This window comes from Molothrus ater, chromosome 24 (genome assembly GCF_012460135.2).
Source record: "Molothrus ater isolate BHLD 08-10-18 breed brown headed cowbird chromosome 24, BPBGC_Mater_1.1, whole genome shotgun sequence".
Classification (NCBI taxonomy): Eukaryota; Metazoa; Chordata; class Aves; order Passeriformes; family Icteridae; genus Molothrus; species Molothrus ater.
Window position 1 is genome coordinate 5,933,994 of NC_050501.2, and position 12,618 is coordinate 5,946,611.

At 57.4% G+C, this 12,618-nt stretch overlaps 1 protein-coding gene across 1 annotated transcript; it reads left to right on the plus strand.

Moving 5' to 3' along the window:
* The first annotated feature begins 1,353 nt into the window (after positions 1–1,353).
* MFSD2A (MFSD2 lysolipid transporter A, lysophospholipid) lies at positions 1,354–12,450 on the plus strand. Its single transcript, XM_036397019.2, has 14 exons — positions 1,354–1,434; positions 1,524–1,646; positions 2,263–2,387; positions 5,394–5,517; positions 5,666–5,744; positions 5,980–6,152; positions 6,269–6,359; positions 6,796–6,917; positions 7,396–7,479; positions 8,684–8,767; positions 9,670–9,782; positions 10,333–10,476; positions 10,833–11,009; positions 11,348–12,450. Exons 1-14 carry the CDS (start codon positions 1,357–1,359, stop codon positions 11,403–11,405), a joined length of 1,575 nt encoding a protein of 524 aa, XP_036252912.1. The 5' UTR covers positions 1,354–1,356; the 3' UTR covers positions 11,406–12,450.
* The last annotated feature ends 168 nt before the right edge of the window (positions 12,451–12,618 follow it).

Below are 12,618 nucleotides of genomic sequence, written 5' to 3' on the forward strand. Positions count from 1 at the left end.
GGTGGCAGCAGGGATGGCATCCTGCACTGGAGCCCCCACCCTTCCATGTCCCCAGGGCCAGAATTTGGGACCCATCCCCCAGGAGGCCCCAGAGGTGTCCCCAGCTGGGGGATGTGGAGGCCAGGCCGGTGTGGTGTCACTGAAGGAGTTCTGGTGACCCTGTGAGTGGCCCAACCCCAACCACTGTGGGTCCCCAGAGTCCCCAGGCTTGGCAGGAGCTGCTGCAGGGACATCCCTGCTGGGGTCAGCCCTTGGTGGGTCATTTATCACCATGAGGATCTCCCAGAGCACCTGCCCCCAGAGGAAGGGCTCAAATCCCCCACAGGAAATTGTGCAATAGCAGATCTGGGGGAGAAAATCCTCCTAATCCAGGGAAATCCTGGTCTGTCTACATCTCCTGTTCATATGCAAGGCTGGGCTCCCCTATCTGTGGTCTTTCTGCACAATCTCTGTCTCAAAGGCCTCTCTTTGTTCCCCTAAAGCCCTGTTTGCCCAGGAGGCAGCTCTGCTCAAGGACGGGAATGCCAAAAGCATTCCCAGGAGCTGAGGAGCCCCTGGGACAAAGGGAACAGGGTAATGGTGCTGGGGTCACACACAGCTGGGGAGTCTGGTCCCTAGAGCATGGTCAGGTGCCACCACAGGAGTCCCCTCTGCTCCTGGGCAAGAGATTTTCCCTGAGGAAAAGAGAAACTTTATCCACTCCTCTCTTGTTTCATGGTGTTTTGTGTTTCTGATTTGGGATGGAGCTCCATGTGGCCATCCAGCCAGGGAGGACACTGAGAGTCCCCTGCACCCTTTCTAGCAGGGCCTGTCGTGACAGGACACGGGGGTGATGGTTTAAACTGAAAGAGGGGAGATTTCAGTGAGATATAAAGAAAGTTTTTAACGATGAGGGTGGTGGGGCACTGGCACAGGCTGCCCAGAGAGGTGGTGGATGCTCCATTCCTGGCAGTGCTCAAGGCCAGGGAGGATGGAGCTCGGAGAACCTGGCTGGGAGGTCACAGGAGATGGGCTGTAAGGCCCCTTCCAACCCAAACCGTTCTGCCATTCTGAGGGATGGAGGGCAGGGAGGGAGCGGGGGCTGAGGGATGAAGAACGGGGGAATGGAGGGCAGGGATGGAGTGGGGGGCTGAGGGATGAAGAACGGGGGATTGGAGGGATGTGGGACAGACGAGAGGCAACGAAAGCACCAGGACTCAGGGGAGGGGAACGCCGGGAAGGGCTGGGACAGCAGCAGGAGGAGGAGGAGGCGGCGGAGGCGGGTGGGGGCGGGCCGGCGCTGCCCATCTCGGGGCGGGACCCCCGGTACAAGGGCGGTCGGGCGGGCGGAGGCTCGCTCCATTCATCGCGCACGGCATGGCCGGGGGCGGCGGAGCGGAGCGGCCCGGGGCCGGGGGGCTCCTGCCGCCCGCGCTCCGCCAGCACCGCCGCAGGGTGAGCCCCGGGGCAGGCCGGGGGGGATCCGGGCCGGTTCGGGGCGGGGGGCGCTGCCCGGGGTCGCTAATGCCCGTCCCGGTTTGCAGGAGAGCCGGGAGCGGCTGTCGGTGTGCAGCAAGCTGTGCTACGCCGTCGGGGGGGCTCCGTACCAGATCACGGGCTGCGCCCTCGGCTTCTTCCTCCAGATCTACCTCCTGGACGTGGCGCAGGTACGGCCGGGCTGGAGGGCGGGATTGGCACCGGAGCTGCTGGTCCCGGAGCTCCCCGTGCCGCTTTGCCCCCGGGGATGGAGCTGCGGGGCCTTGGTAGTGCCCCAACCCCCGGGATGCGGGTCCCGGAGCTCCCGGTGCCGCTTTGCCCCGGGGATGGAGCTGCCCCGGGTCCCGGAGCTCCCGGTGCCGCTTTGCCCCGGGGATGGAGCTGCCCCGACCCCCGGGGGCTGCGAGTTTCCCCCGGGCCGGTCCCACGCGTGTTGTTGTTGCCGTGCGGGACAAAGCGGGGTCGTGGTGGTGGTTTTGGGGGGCACAGGACCCATCCTACAGCGGGCCGGGTCAGTGTGAAACGCAGAGGGAAGGAAACTGTGGAGGGAGAACCCCTGGGCTGCCTTGTGCTGGGTTTGGGGACTCGGCTCTGAGATGTGGGAATTCCACTCGGAGGTTCTGGGAGCCTCAAATCCCTCTGAAGGAAGGGGAGAGACCGAGGGACTGCTCCCAGCTGGTTGGGGGGGTCACAGTGGGTAGGGCTGGGATGGTCCGGAGGGGCTCAGGAGGGGCCCTGAGAGCATTGAGGGTTTGCATTTCCTGACCCAAGTTCCTCCTCCTGCAGGTGGACGCTTTCTATGCCTCCATCATCCTATTTGTGGGACGAGTGTGGGATGCCATCACGGACCCCATGGTGGGGTTCTTCATCAGCAAAACTTCCTGGACTCGCTTCGGCCGCCTGATGCCCTGGTAAGAGCTGCTGGTAGCACCCTGCATTCCCTGCCTGCTGTGTCACAGCTCTTCCAGTCAGCTTTGGGTATCTCCTGGCATGTAGCAGTGCAGGGCAGGATGTGCTGACGCCCTGGCTCGCCCAGGTGTGGTGCCAAGAGCTCCAAAAAGCCCCGGGTGCCACTGACAGCTGGGTGGCCTCAAGTTTGTGCCCGTTGCTCTTGCTGAGCCTGGCTGACCTAAATGTCACTGCACCTGCAAACTCCAACCTGGTGGACTTTGTTCCTGTGGTGCCGTGGTGGCAGCCAGGGCAGGTGGCACCACGGGGAGGAGGGTTGGGGGTGTGTGTGACAGATCCGTGGTGGTGGCTGACAGTCACGAGACTGCAGGGAAACAGCTGTGCTGGATCTGGGTGTCTGCACGGGGTGCTCCCTGTGCCCTTGGGAGCAGGGATGGGCTTTGTGAGCCCTCATATGGCTCAGGACATCCCTGAACACCTGTTCCTGCATGGGATGTGGAGCTTTAATGCCTCAGCAGGGGACAGGGTGGCTAAAATAACCTCGTGTGCCTGTGGGATGGCTGAAACACAGCGAGGGTGGGCACGGGGGGAGTGAGTGGAGCTGCAGGGACGCAGTGCTGTCCCCCACAGAATTATACCCTCTGCTTCCTGGCTTTCCTGGAATAGCTCTGGGCAGCAGCAGCAGCAGCAGCAGGCAGTTGGTGAAGGCAGGCTGCACACACGTGGCCTGAAATAGCTTCTGCCTGCCTGCAGCAGGGTCTGGGGTCCGGAGATTAGCGCGGGGCAGGCTGGGCGTGCGGGGACGGCTCCGCTCGCCCTAATCTCCCGGCAGGGGGTGGGACTGAAGTGGCCGCATTCCTCCGAGCAGCTCCTGCTTCGTTAAAATTAGCCAGAGCTCTTTCTGCTTGTGCTGGGCCCCACAGCTCGCTGCTATTGTGCATGGCTCAAGGGCTGCCCGCTGAGCCCCATTTGGATGGAGCCGAGCTGATTTTAAACCTCTTAAACCCAGGTTTTTCTGGCTCTGCCGGCCCCAGGCTGGTGGTGCCGCTGTGGCTGCCTCAGTTTCCCTGTGTGCAAAGGCAGGAGCTGCAGGCACTGGGGTGGTCTCAAGGCTTCTGCCTGACCCCAACCCTGAGCACCTGTGAGGTGTGACCCTGCCGTGTGTGAGGGTTGATCTGTGGGACCAAGCCCAGCTGGCTCCAGCACAAAGCCTGTGGCTGTTCCATTCCTTGGAAGGGAGAGGACGCCTTCCCTGAGGGCCACCACCTCTCTGCCTTTCAGCGCTCTCTCTTTGAAACGCATTTTTTGGCACATTTCCATCCACCAGCTCATCCACGCTGTCTGCTTCCTCCTTTCCCCCCAGCCTCGTGGACGTCACCCTGTGCCCAGCTCCGAGCTGGGATCCGCATTTCCGTGACCACAGCGGACTTCCCGCTGACTGAACTTTTTCCTTGAGGTGTCTGTGAGTGAGAAACCCCTGGCCTTGACCTTCTCCAGCCGTTTTCCAGCAGCTCGGGCTGGCTGGGAAGGGGTGTGCGAGAGGCACAAAGGAACACACCATCCAGCGGGGCCAATGAGCGCCGGGGCACGTCACAGCCGCCTCCGAGCTCCTTAATCACCTCGCCCTGGGTCAGGGGTTACTCTCAGTCACTCCACAGCCTGCCAGGAGCTGTGGTCAGCCCTGGCTGGGGCTCAGCTGCCCGATGCTGGGGGGAATTGGCGCATCTGACGCTCATGGGATGGCCAGCGTGATGCTGCTCTGTCCTCTCCCGGTGCTTTCATTCAGCATTTGGCTCCGTGTTTCCCTCAGCTCCGCATATGGGAGGGCAGATAAGCAGCAGCAGGAGGGGCTGGAGCTGCTGGGCGCTTTCCTCCCCCCTCCTTCCCCTGCAGGGGTGACGTGGGTGTGCAAAAATGTGTTGGGTCCTGTGCAGCCTCTGTCGCTGCTCTCCATCCATGGAGTTTCTGTTTCTCGCTCTCCCCGCTCCCTCCCTGACTTTCGCTTTAAGCTTTGTGTCCTGTACGTCAGCCCAGACGGAAAGATCTCGGAAAGATCTCGCTGTACCCTGGCAGGGGAAGGGCCAGCTCAGGCCATGAGTGGCCCTGTCCCATGTCCAGGTCTGCTGGACTCGCTCCAGGACCTCACAGTCTGTCCTGGGGTTTGTGGAACGCAGGGTGCTCACAAATTCCCCAGCAAAATCCATCTTCTAAACAGATGTGGGTCTAACCTCAGCACCTGGCTGGCTTCCCTCCTTCCTTCTCCCCTCCTCCCCTGAGGGATGGGGGGCCCTGGGTGCCTGGGGTGTCCCTGGGGTGCTGGAGCAGGGCAGAGCTGTGTCCTGGCTGTCCTGCAGCAGGACAGGGGTTATGAGAGCCACGGGATGAAGAGGGCAGATGCCCTTGCTGGCAGATCCTGCAGGAATTGCTGCTAAGGCCCAGCACTTGAGCAGTCCCCTCTGATCCTCTGTTGTGTTTTGCATCCCATGTCCCTGCTCCTGCAGCTCTGGAAGGCTGGGCAGAGGTGGAGGAAGGAGCCAGCCTGCTGCTGGTTTGCTCCACTGCTGCCAGCAGAGCAGGGCTGACCCCAGGACCAGGGCCTGGGGGGCCTTGGCAGCAAAGCCAAGCTGGTGAGAGGTTTTTGGCTGCTGGGGAGCAGGGCTGAGCTGTTCCCCAGCTGCTCCCCGGCCCTTGCCAGGACCAGGGGGGTGATTACATCCTGCTGAACACAGCAGTGCTGCCTGGGGGAGAGGTCGGGACTGGGGGTGGAAGCCCAAGGCAAGAGCAGATCAATCACTTCTGTAGAAGGAGACTCCTCTGTTAGTGCAAGGAAAGCTCTTCCCTGGAACTCTGAGTCAGCTCTTCTGACCCTGTGAGACCTGAGCCGCTGCCTCCAGGCTGGTTCGGATCAGCCCTGGGGCAGCTCAGGAGCCCCCAGATCAGCTGCGCGAAGTTCACGGGATGTGTGGGGAGAGCTGGGCTGCTCAGGCTGACACATTGTTCTCTCAAAGGATCATGTTCTCCACCCCTTTCGCCATCATCTCCTACTTCCTCATCTGGTTTGTGCCGGACATCTCCACAGGACAAGTGATGTGGTACCTTGTCTTCTACTGTGCCTTCCAGACCCTCGTGACGGTGAGTCAGGCTCTGCTCACACCTGGCACAGAGGCTGCCAGCCCCTGCCAATGCCTGAGCTGCACAGAGGGGCAGAAACCACCCTGCCCCAGGTCCCTCCTTGGGCTGTGGTATCCTCCCTGAGCCAATTCTCCTTGTGCCATTGCAGTGCTTCCACGTGCCTTACTCAGCCCTCACCATGTTCATCAGCAGGGAGCAGAGCGAGCGGGACTCAGCCACTGCCTACCGTGAGAGCTCCCCTTTCTTTGCCTTTCCCCTTTCCTTCTTTTCCTTTCTTTCCTTCGTTTTCCTTTCCCCTTTCCCCTTTCTTTTCCCCTCCTTCCTTCCCTTTTTCCCCCGTCCCTTTTCCCTTTATCCCTCGGGGATCTGGAGCTCGTTTCTCCCCTTGAAGGGCAGTGAATCCCAGCTGGGGATGCTCTGCTGTGGACAGGGGCTGTGCTCAGTGCTGGCCTCTCCCTGCAGGAATGACCGTGGAGGTGCTGGGCACCGTGCTGGGCACTGCCATCCAGGGCCAGATCGTTGGCAAGGTGGACACTCCCTGCGTGGGCAGCCCCTTCTTCTTTGGCTTGACCAACTCCTCGGTGGCCATGGAGGAGCTGAACATGACCCACGACACCAGGGGTCTCACAGACACTGTAAGCTGGGGGTGCCCTGATGTGTGCTCCCTTTGGGGCAGGGCTGAGCCCCTTCCCCTTTCCCCTGGCTGCAGGGCTGAGCCCCTGGCCTGACTGCTGCTCCCTCTCTCGCACAGAGAAATGCCTACATGATCGCTGCAGGGGTCATCGGGGGGCTCTACATCCTCTGTGCCCTCATCCTGGTGCTGGGCGTGAAGGAGAGGAGAGGTGAGGCTGGACAGGGCTTGGAATGCTCAGGATTTGTGGAAATGCTCCTGTCTCCACGAGGAGAGGGGCAGGTGGAGCTGAGCTCTGGGTCTGGGGAGGTGCTGCAGGAGGCCAGAGTACCTCTGGGGTCTGTTAGATAACCTTTATCTCACCCATTTTTGGCTGGCCAAGTTTGCCAGTGCCAACCAGGGCATCCCGGGGGGATGTGATATCCAAACTTATGTCCTTCCCTCTCCCTGGGGGAATCAGCCAGGCTGCTCCATGGGGCTGAGGGACCCCTGGGTGGGCAGGGGCTGGGATGCTGTGGGTGAGGCAGGGGTTCTGGAGGGTGCTGTGGGTGGGCAGGGGTTCTGGAGGGTGCTGAGCAGCAGGATGGGGCACCCTGGGTGCTGTTTAGGAGGGGGGCTCTAACGCTGGGCTGATCTCTGCTCCCCAGAGTCCTGTGAGCTGCAGTCGGACGAGCCTGTCTCCTTCTTCCAGGGGCTGAAGCTGGTGATGAACCACGGGCCCTACATCAAGCTCATCGCTGGCTTCCTCTTCACCTCGCTGGCCTTCATGGTGAGCTGGGGACAGGGAGCAGCACTGGGGGTGGCTGTGGGGACCATCCCAGGGGCTGGGAGCACGTGGTGGGTGAGCCAGACCTGCCCCGGGCAGGAGGAAGAGGATGTGGCCTCTTGCCCTCGGTCAATGGCTCAATGGCTGCTTTCTTCCCCTGTCTGTGCTGGGGGTGTGGCTGTGTGAGGACAGACATGTCCCCCCAACCCCTGTCTGTGCTAGGAGTGTGACTGTGAGGACAGACGTGTCCCCTTGGGGTGCTGGGTGTCCCCCTGACCCCTGCCTGAGCTGGGGGTGACAGACGTGTCCCCCCAGGGTGTCTGGGTGTCCCCTTTGACCCCTGTCTGTGATGGGAGTGTGGCTGTGTGAGGACAGACGTGTCCCCGTGTCCCCCCTGACCCTGCCTGCACTGGGGCTGTGCCTGTCCTGTCTGTGAGGACAGACGTGTCCCCCCTGAGCCCTGCCTGTGCCTTTCCCACAGCTGCTGGAGGGAAACTTTGCCCTCTTCTGCACCTACACCCTGGGCTTCCGCAACGACTTCCAGAACATTCTCCTGGCCATCATGGTGGGTACGGCCCTGTCCTGCAGGCCATGGGGGGCTCCCTGGGGGCTGGCATGGGCTGAGGGACAGGGACAGTGATCCCCTGGGACAAGGGCAGCGAGAAGAAGCTGCCAGACGTCCTGCAGAGGCCGGGTGGGTTGGCAGGAACAGCGGGGCCTTTGTTCCTGCGTGAGCAAGGCCACAGATGGGGGACACCAGGAGCCTTGGGAGCCTTTTGTCCAAATCCTGCCACTTGTCTCCCTCCCCTCCCTGCTCTGAGAAAAGGATCTCAGTGTTTGCTGCCAGGAACACAGAGCACAGCAGCTCCCTGAGAGCTCTTTGCAGCTTTCCTCATTCCTGGAAGCACTTCCCAGCCTCTCCTCGTGGGGTGGGAAGGCCCAAGGTGCCATGGTGCCCACAGAGCCTGGCTCCTGGCCATGTGTGGGCAGGTGACAAGATCAGGTCTGTGACCGTGTTCACAGGGGTCTTAGGATGAGGGAAGAGATGAGGATTTGACTCCATGTTTCAGAAGGCTTGATTTATTGTTTTATGGTATATGTTATCAAATATATATATTATATAACAATATATAGTTAATATATATTTATTATATTAAATATACATTTATTATATTATTTATATATTTATTATTAATATATACATTATTATATAATATATATAATTTATTATTTTATTATATATATTATTAAATATATATTATTAAATATTAAAACTATACTAAAAGAATAGAAGAAAGGATTTTATCAGAAGGCTGGCTAAGTATAGAAAAAGAAGGAATAAATGACAGAAGACAGCGTCTGAGCCAGCTGGGCTGTGATTGGCCATTAAGTAGAAACAACCACATGAGCCCAATCCCAGATGCACCTGTTGCATTCCACAGCAGCAGATAACCATTGTTTGCATTTTGTTCCTGAGGCCTCTCAGCTTCTCAGGAGGAAAAATCCTGAGGAAAGGGTTTTTCATAGAATGTGTCCGTGACACAGGTCCCCTCTCAGCCCCCAGGACTGAGTCAGATCCTCCTCTCTCAGGGCAGGTGTGGTGCCAGGGCTCTGCTCTGGGGGAGGACGTGGCCCCACAGGCCACGTGTGGCTTCGTGCCAGCCCCGGGAGCGTGTGGCAATCCCAGGTGCTGGAATTGGGGTGGGAGGAGCTGGGAAGGGCCTTTCCAGCAGACAAGAGGCACCTCCATGACCCTTCTGTCCCCACAGCTCTCGGCCACCCTGACCATTCCCTTCTGGCAGTGGTTCCTGACCCGTTTTGGGAAGAAGAGAGCTGTCTACGTGGGCATCTCAGTGAGTGTCCCCTCAGTGTGGGGTGCATGTGGGGATGGTCTTTACCACGAGGGATGAGCAGAGTTCCCCCAAAAGAGTTCCCCCCTGCTGCTAATGCCAATTTGGTGCCTGTCCTCCTGTGGTGGTGTTTGTGAGGGTCCCCAGGATGAGGTGAGAGATGAGAATTGACTCCAAGCTCTCAGAAGGCTGATTTATTATATTATATTCAATATATATAATATTAATATAATAAAAATATTATAATATTTATTATATTATGGAATAATAAAATAATAGATAATATATAATATAATAAATAATATAAATACACATTATTTATTCTATAAACATATATTATTTTATTATATAGATGTATAAATTTATAATAAATATATAAATATAATATATTATTTATTATATTATGATATTGTGTTATTTATTATAGCTATGATTTTATGATATCTCATAATAAATATAATAACAATAAATTTATTTATTATATCAAAAGAGATGATATACTAAAACTAAACTAAAGAAAGAGAAAGGAGACATCAGAAGGCTGGACAAGAATGATAATAAAAACCTGTGACAGACTCAGAGAGTCCAGCACAGCTGGCTGTGATTGGACATTAAATTAAAACAATTCACATGCTGGGTAAACAATTCTCCAAATCACATTCCCAAGTAGCAAAACATGGAGGAGCTGAAGTTTCCCAGCTTCTAAGGAGAAAAATCCTGGCGATGGGATTTTTCATACAACACCATGGTGACATCCTCCTGCTGCTGTTTGTGCTGTCCTGGGGCTCAGGGAGGGACACTGCACCTCTGGCACCCTGGAGGGCTGGGAAGTGTGGGAGAGGGGGAAGCCAGGGGGTCTGGGCCAGGCCCTGGGGATGCCAACCTGTTCTCTGTCCCCCTTGCAGTCTGCCATCCCCTTCCTCATCCTCGTGGTTGTCCTGGACAGTAACCTCTTTGTCACCTACCTGGTGGCCGTCGCCGCTGGCATCAGCGTGGCAGCCGCCTTCCTCCTGCCCTGGTGAGTCTGAGGGGCTTCCAGAGCCTTAGAAACCCCCAGAAGGGTTTGTTTGCAGTGTTTGCAGCCCCAGGTGGGGCTCCTGAGGGAAATGCTCTCAGCAGAGAGGGGGTGGCTGTGACCATGTTCACTGGGGTCTCAGGATGAGGGAAGAGATGAGGATCTGACTCCATGTTTCAGAAGGCTTGATTTATTATTTTGTGATATATATTACATTGAAACTATACTAAAAGAATAGAAGGAAGGATTTCATCAGAAGGCTGGCTAAGAATAGAATAGGAAAGAATGATAACAAAGGTTTGTGGCTTGGCTCTCTGTCTGAGCCAGCTGGGCTGTGATTGGCCATTAATTACAAACATCCAACATGGGCCAATCAAAGATCCACCTGTTGCATTCCACAGCAGCAGATAAGCAATATTTACATTTTGTTCTTGAGGCTTCTCAGCTTTTCAGGGAGAAAAAATCCTAAAGAAAGGATTTTCCATACAAGATGTCTGCGACAGGTGGCTTTGTTGTGCCAGCCCTGGTGGTCACTGTCCCTGTCTCTGCACAGGTCCATGCTGCCAGATGTCATCGATGACTTCAAGCTGCAGCACCCCAGCTCCCGTGGCCACGAGGCCATCTTCTTCTCCTTCTATGTCTTCTTCACCAAGTTCACTGCTGGGGTGTCCCTGGGCATCTCCACGCTCAGCCTGGAGTGAGTTCCTGGCTGAGGAGGGAACAGGGAGGGAGGCACTTCCCAACCTCTGGGAGGGGATTGATGGGCTCCAAACCCAGCTGTTGCCCCAAAACCCTCCCCACAGGGAGCAGAGAGGCCCTGCAAACCCCATTTCCTCTGTCTGAAGGTGCCTTTGTGCCCACAGCTTTGCAGGGTACCAGACCTGAGTTCCTGCCTGGGGGCTGAGGGGGGGACAGGGAGGGAGGCGCTTCCCAGCCTCTGGGAGGGGATTGATGGGCTCCAACCTCAGCTGTTACCCCAAAACTCTCCCTGGTTTCCCAGGGAGCCCCTGCAAACCCCATTTCCTTTGTCTGAAGGTGCCTTTGTGCCCACAGCTTTGCAGGGTACCAGACCAGGGGCTGCTCCCAGCCTGGCCAGGTGCATTTCACCCTGAAGATGTTGGTGTCTGCTGTGCCCGTGGGGCTGATCCTGCTGAGCCTGCTGCTCTTCAAGCTCTACCCCATCGACGAGGAGAAGAGGAGCAAGAACAAGAAAGCCCTGCAGGATTTAAGGTGAGCACCAGGCAGCAAACACAGCCTGTGGGGGTGTGTGTGGGGGCAGGACCAGGCGGGTTGGGACACACTGGGGCTTGTCCAGGAATCCTCCAGGCCCCGTGGGCGGTGGCGTGAGGGAAGTGCTGACTTGTTTTCCCAATCCCAGCTCCCAGAGGGATGGTGTGAAGTGCTGGGAGATCAGCAGGGACCTGCCCCAGCTGCTCGTGTGGGGTGCACACCCCACGAGGTGCTGACATCCCTCTGGAAGCTCCTGCTCCCCAAGGCAAACATTACTGGGCTGCAGCCCTCGCTCCTGTGGGTTAATCCACGCCTCATTCCCAACTCTTTTCCCCCAGGGAGGAGAGCAACAGCAGCTCAGAGTCGGACAACACAGAACTGGCCAGCATCGTGTGACCCGGGCTGGGTCTGCCTGCTCACCCTGGGCCGCCCCAGGGCTCGTCCCCCCCGGGCTGGAGGTGCTGGAGGAGCCGTGGGGAGCATCCACTGCCCAGAACTCGGGATCTGTGCCTGTCCTGCACCTTGCACGGGGCCCTGGAGGTGCTGGAGGAGCCGTGGGGAGCATCCACTGCCCAGAACTCAGGATCTGTGCCTGTCCTGTGCCTTGCATGGGGCCCACAGAGCACTGGTAGTGTACATTACACACATGGTGGTGCCTCCCCAGGGACAAGCATCTCCCTGCGGGGCTCTGGAGGGCAGGGAAGCCCAGCCTGGGTTGGTTTTGCCTGGATCAGCTGTGCCCAGTGCCCTGCCTGCCTGGGGGTGATCGTTAGTGTACATTACACTGTGCCCAGGACATGAGCTCACCTCTGCTGTCTCTTCAGAGGGCACTAATGTGAGACCTGTGCTTTTTTTACACAGCCTAATTAACTTAATGATGTAAATATGGAGGTGTTTCCTGATTGTATATATCTGTACAAAGCCCAAACCCGAGGACTTGTTAATATTAATTTACATTAAAGTGGGGGAAGTCGGCGGCGGGCGTGAAGAATTCCTTTTTTTCACTCAGCCGGGATTTTTCACGGCTGTCAGCAAGCCCAGGGTCCCTTCAGACACCATGGGGTGCAGGATTGACTTTTCCTGAGCCCTGGTGCAGGAATGCCATAATCCAGGCAGGAGGCTGTGCTCAGCCCCTTGTCCCCGTGCAGCTCCTTGCTCGGTGCCTGCACCCAACAAAGGCTCCATTATTTCCTCCTTTTCAAGAGGGGGGTGCAGGGAGGAATGAAATCAAAGTGCTGCCAGCAGGGATTGTGAACTCCAGGCTGGAAACACGAGAGGCAGCTGGGGAGCGGAGAGAAAGGGACACTGGGGGGACTCTGAAGGTATTTGGGAACTGTTCTTTTTCCAAATTCTTTTGTGTTGGGATCAAAGGGTTGGCAGTTGCAGGGGCAAAATAATTCTCTGTCTGTCCTGTATTTATTAAAGCAGCTGTCATATTCCAGCCTCCCTCCCCCCCGCCGTTGCACGGTTTGTGTGCGTGGATGTGGCTGTGCGGCCGAATCGTGACACAAAGTAGTCCCACTCGGTGCTAGGAGTGTTGAAGGCGAAAGCTCGGAGGCACACCAGGTGTGGGGTGTGCAGGGTCCCGCGGAGGCACACCAGGTGTGGG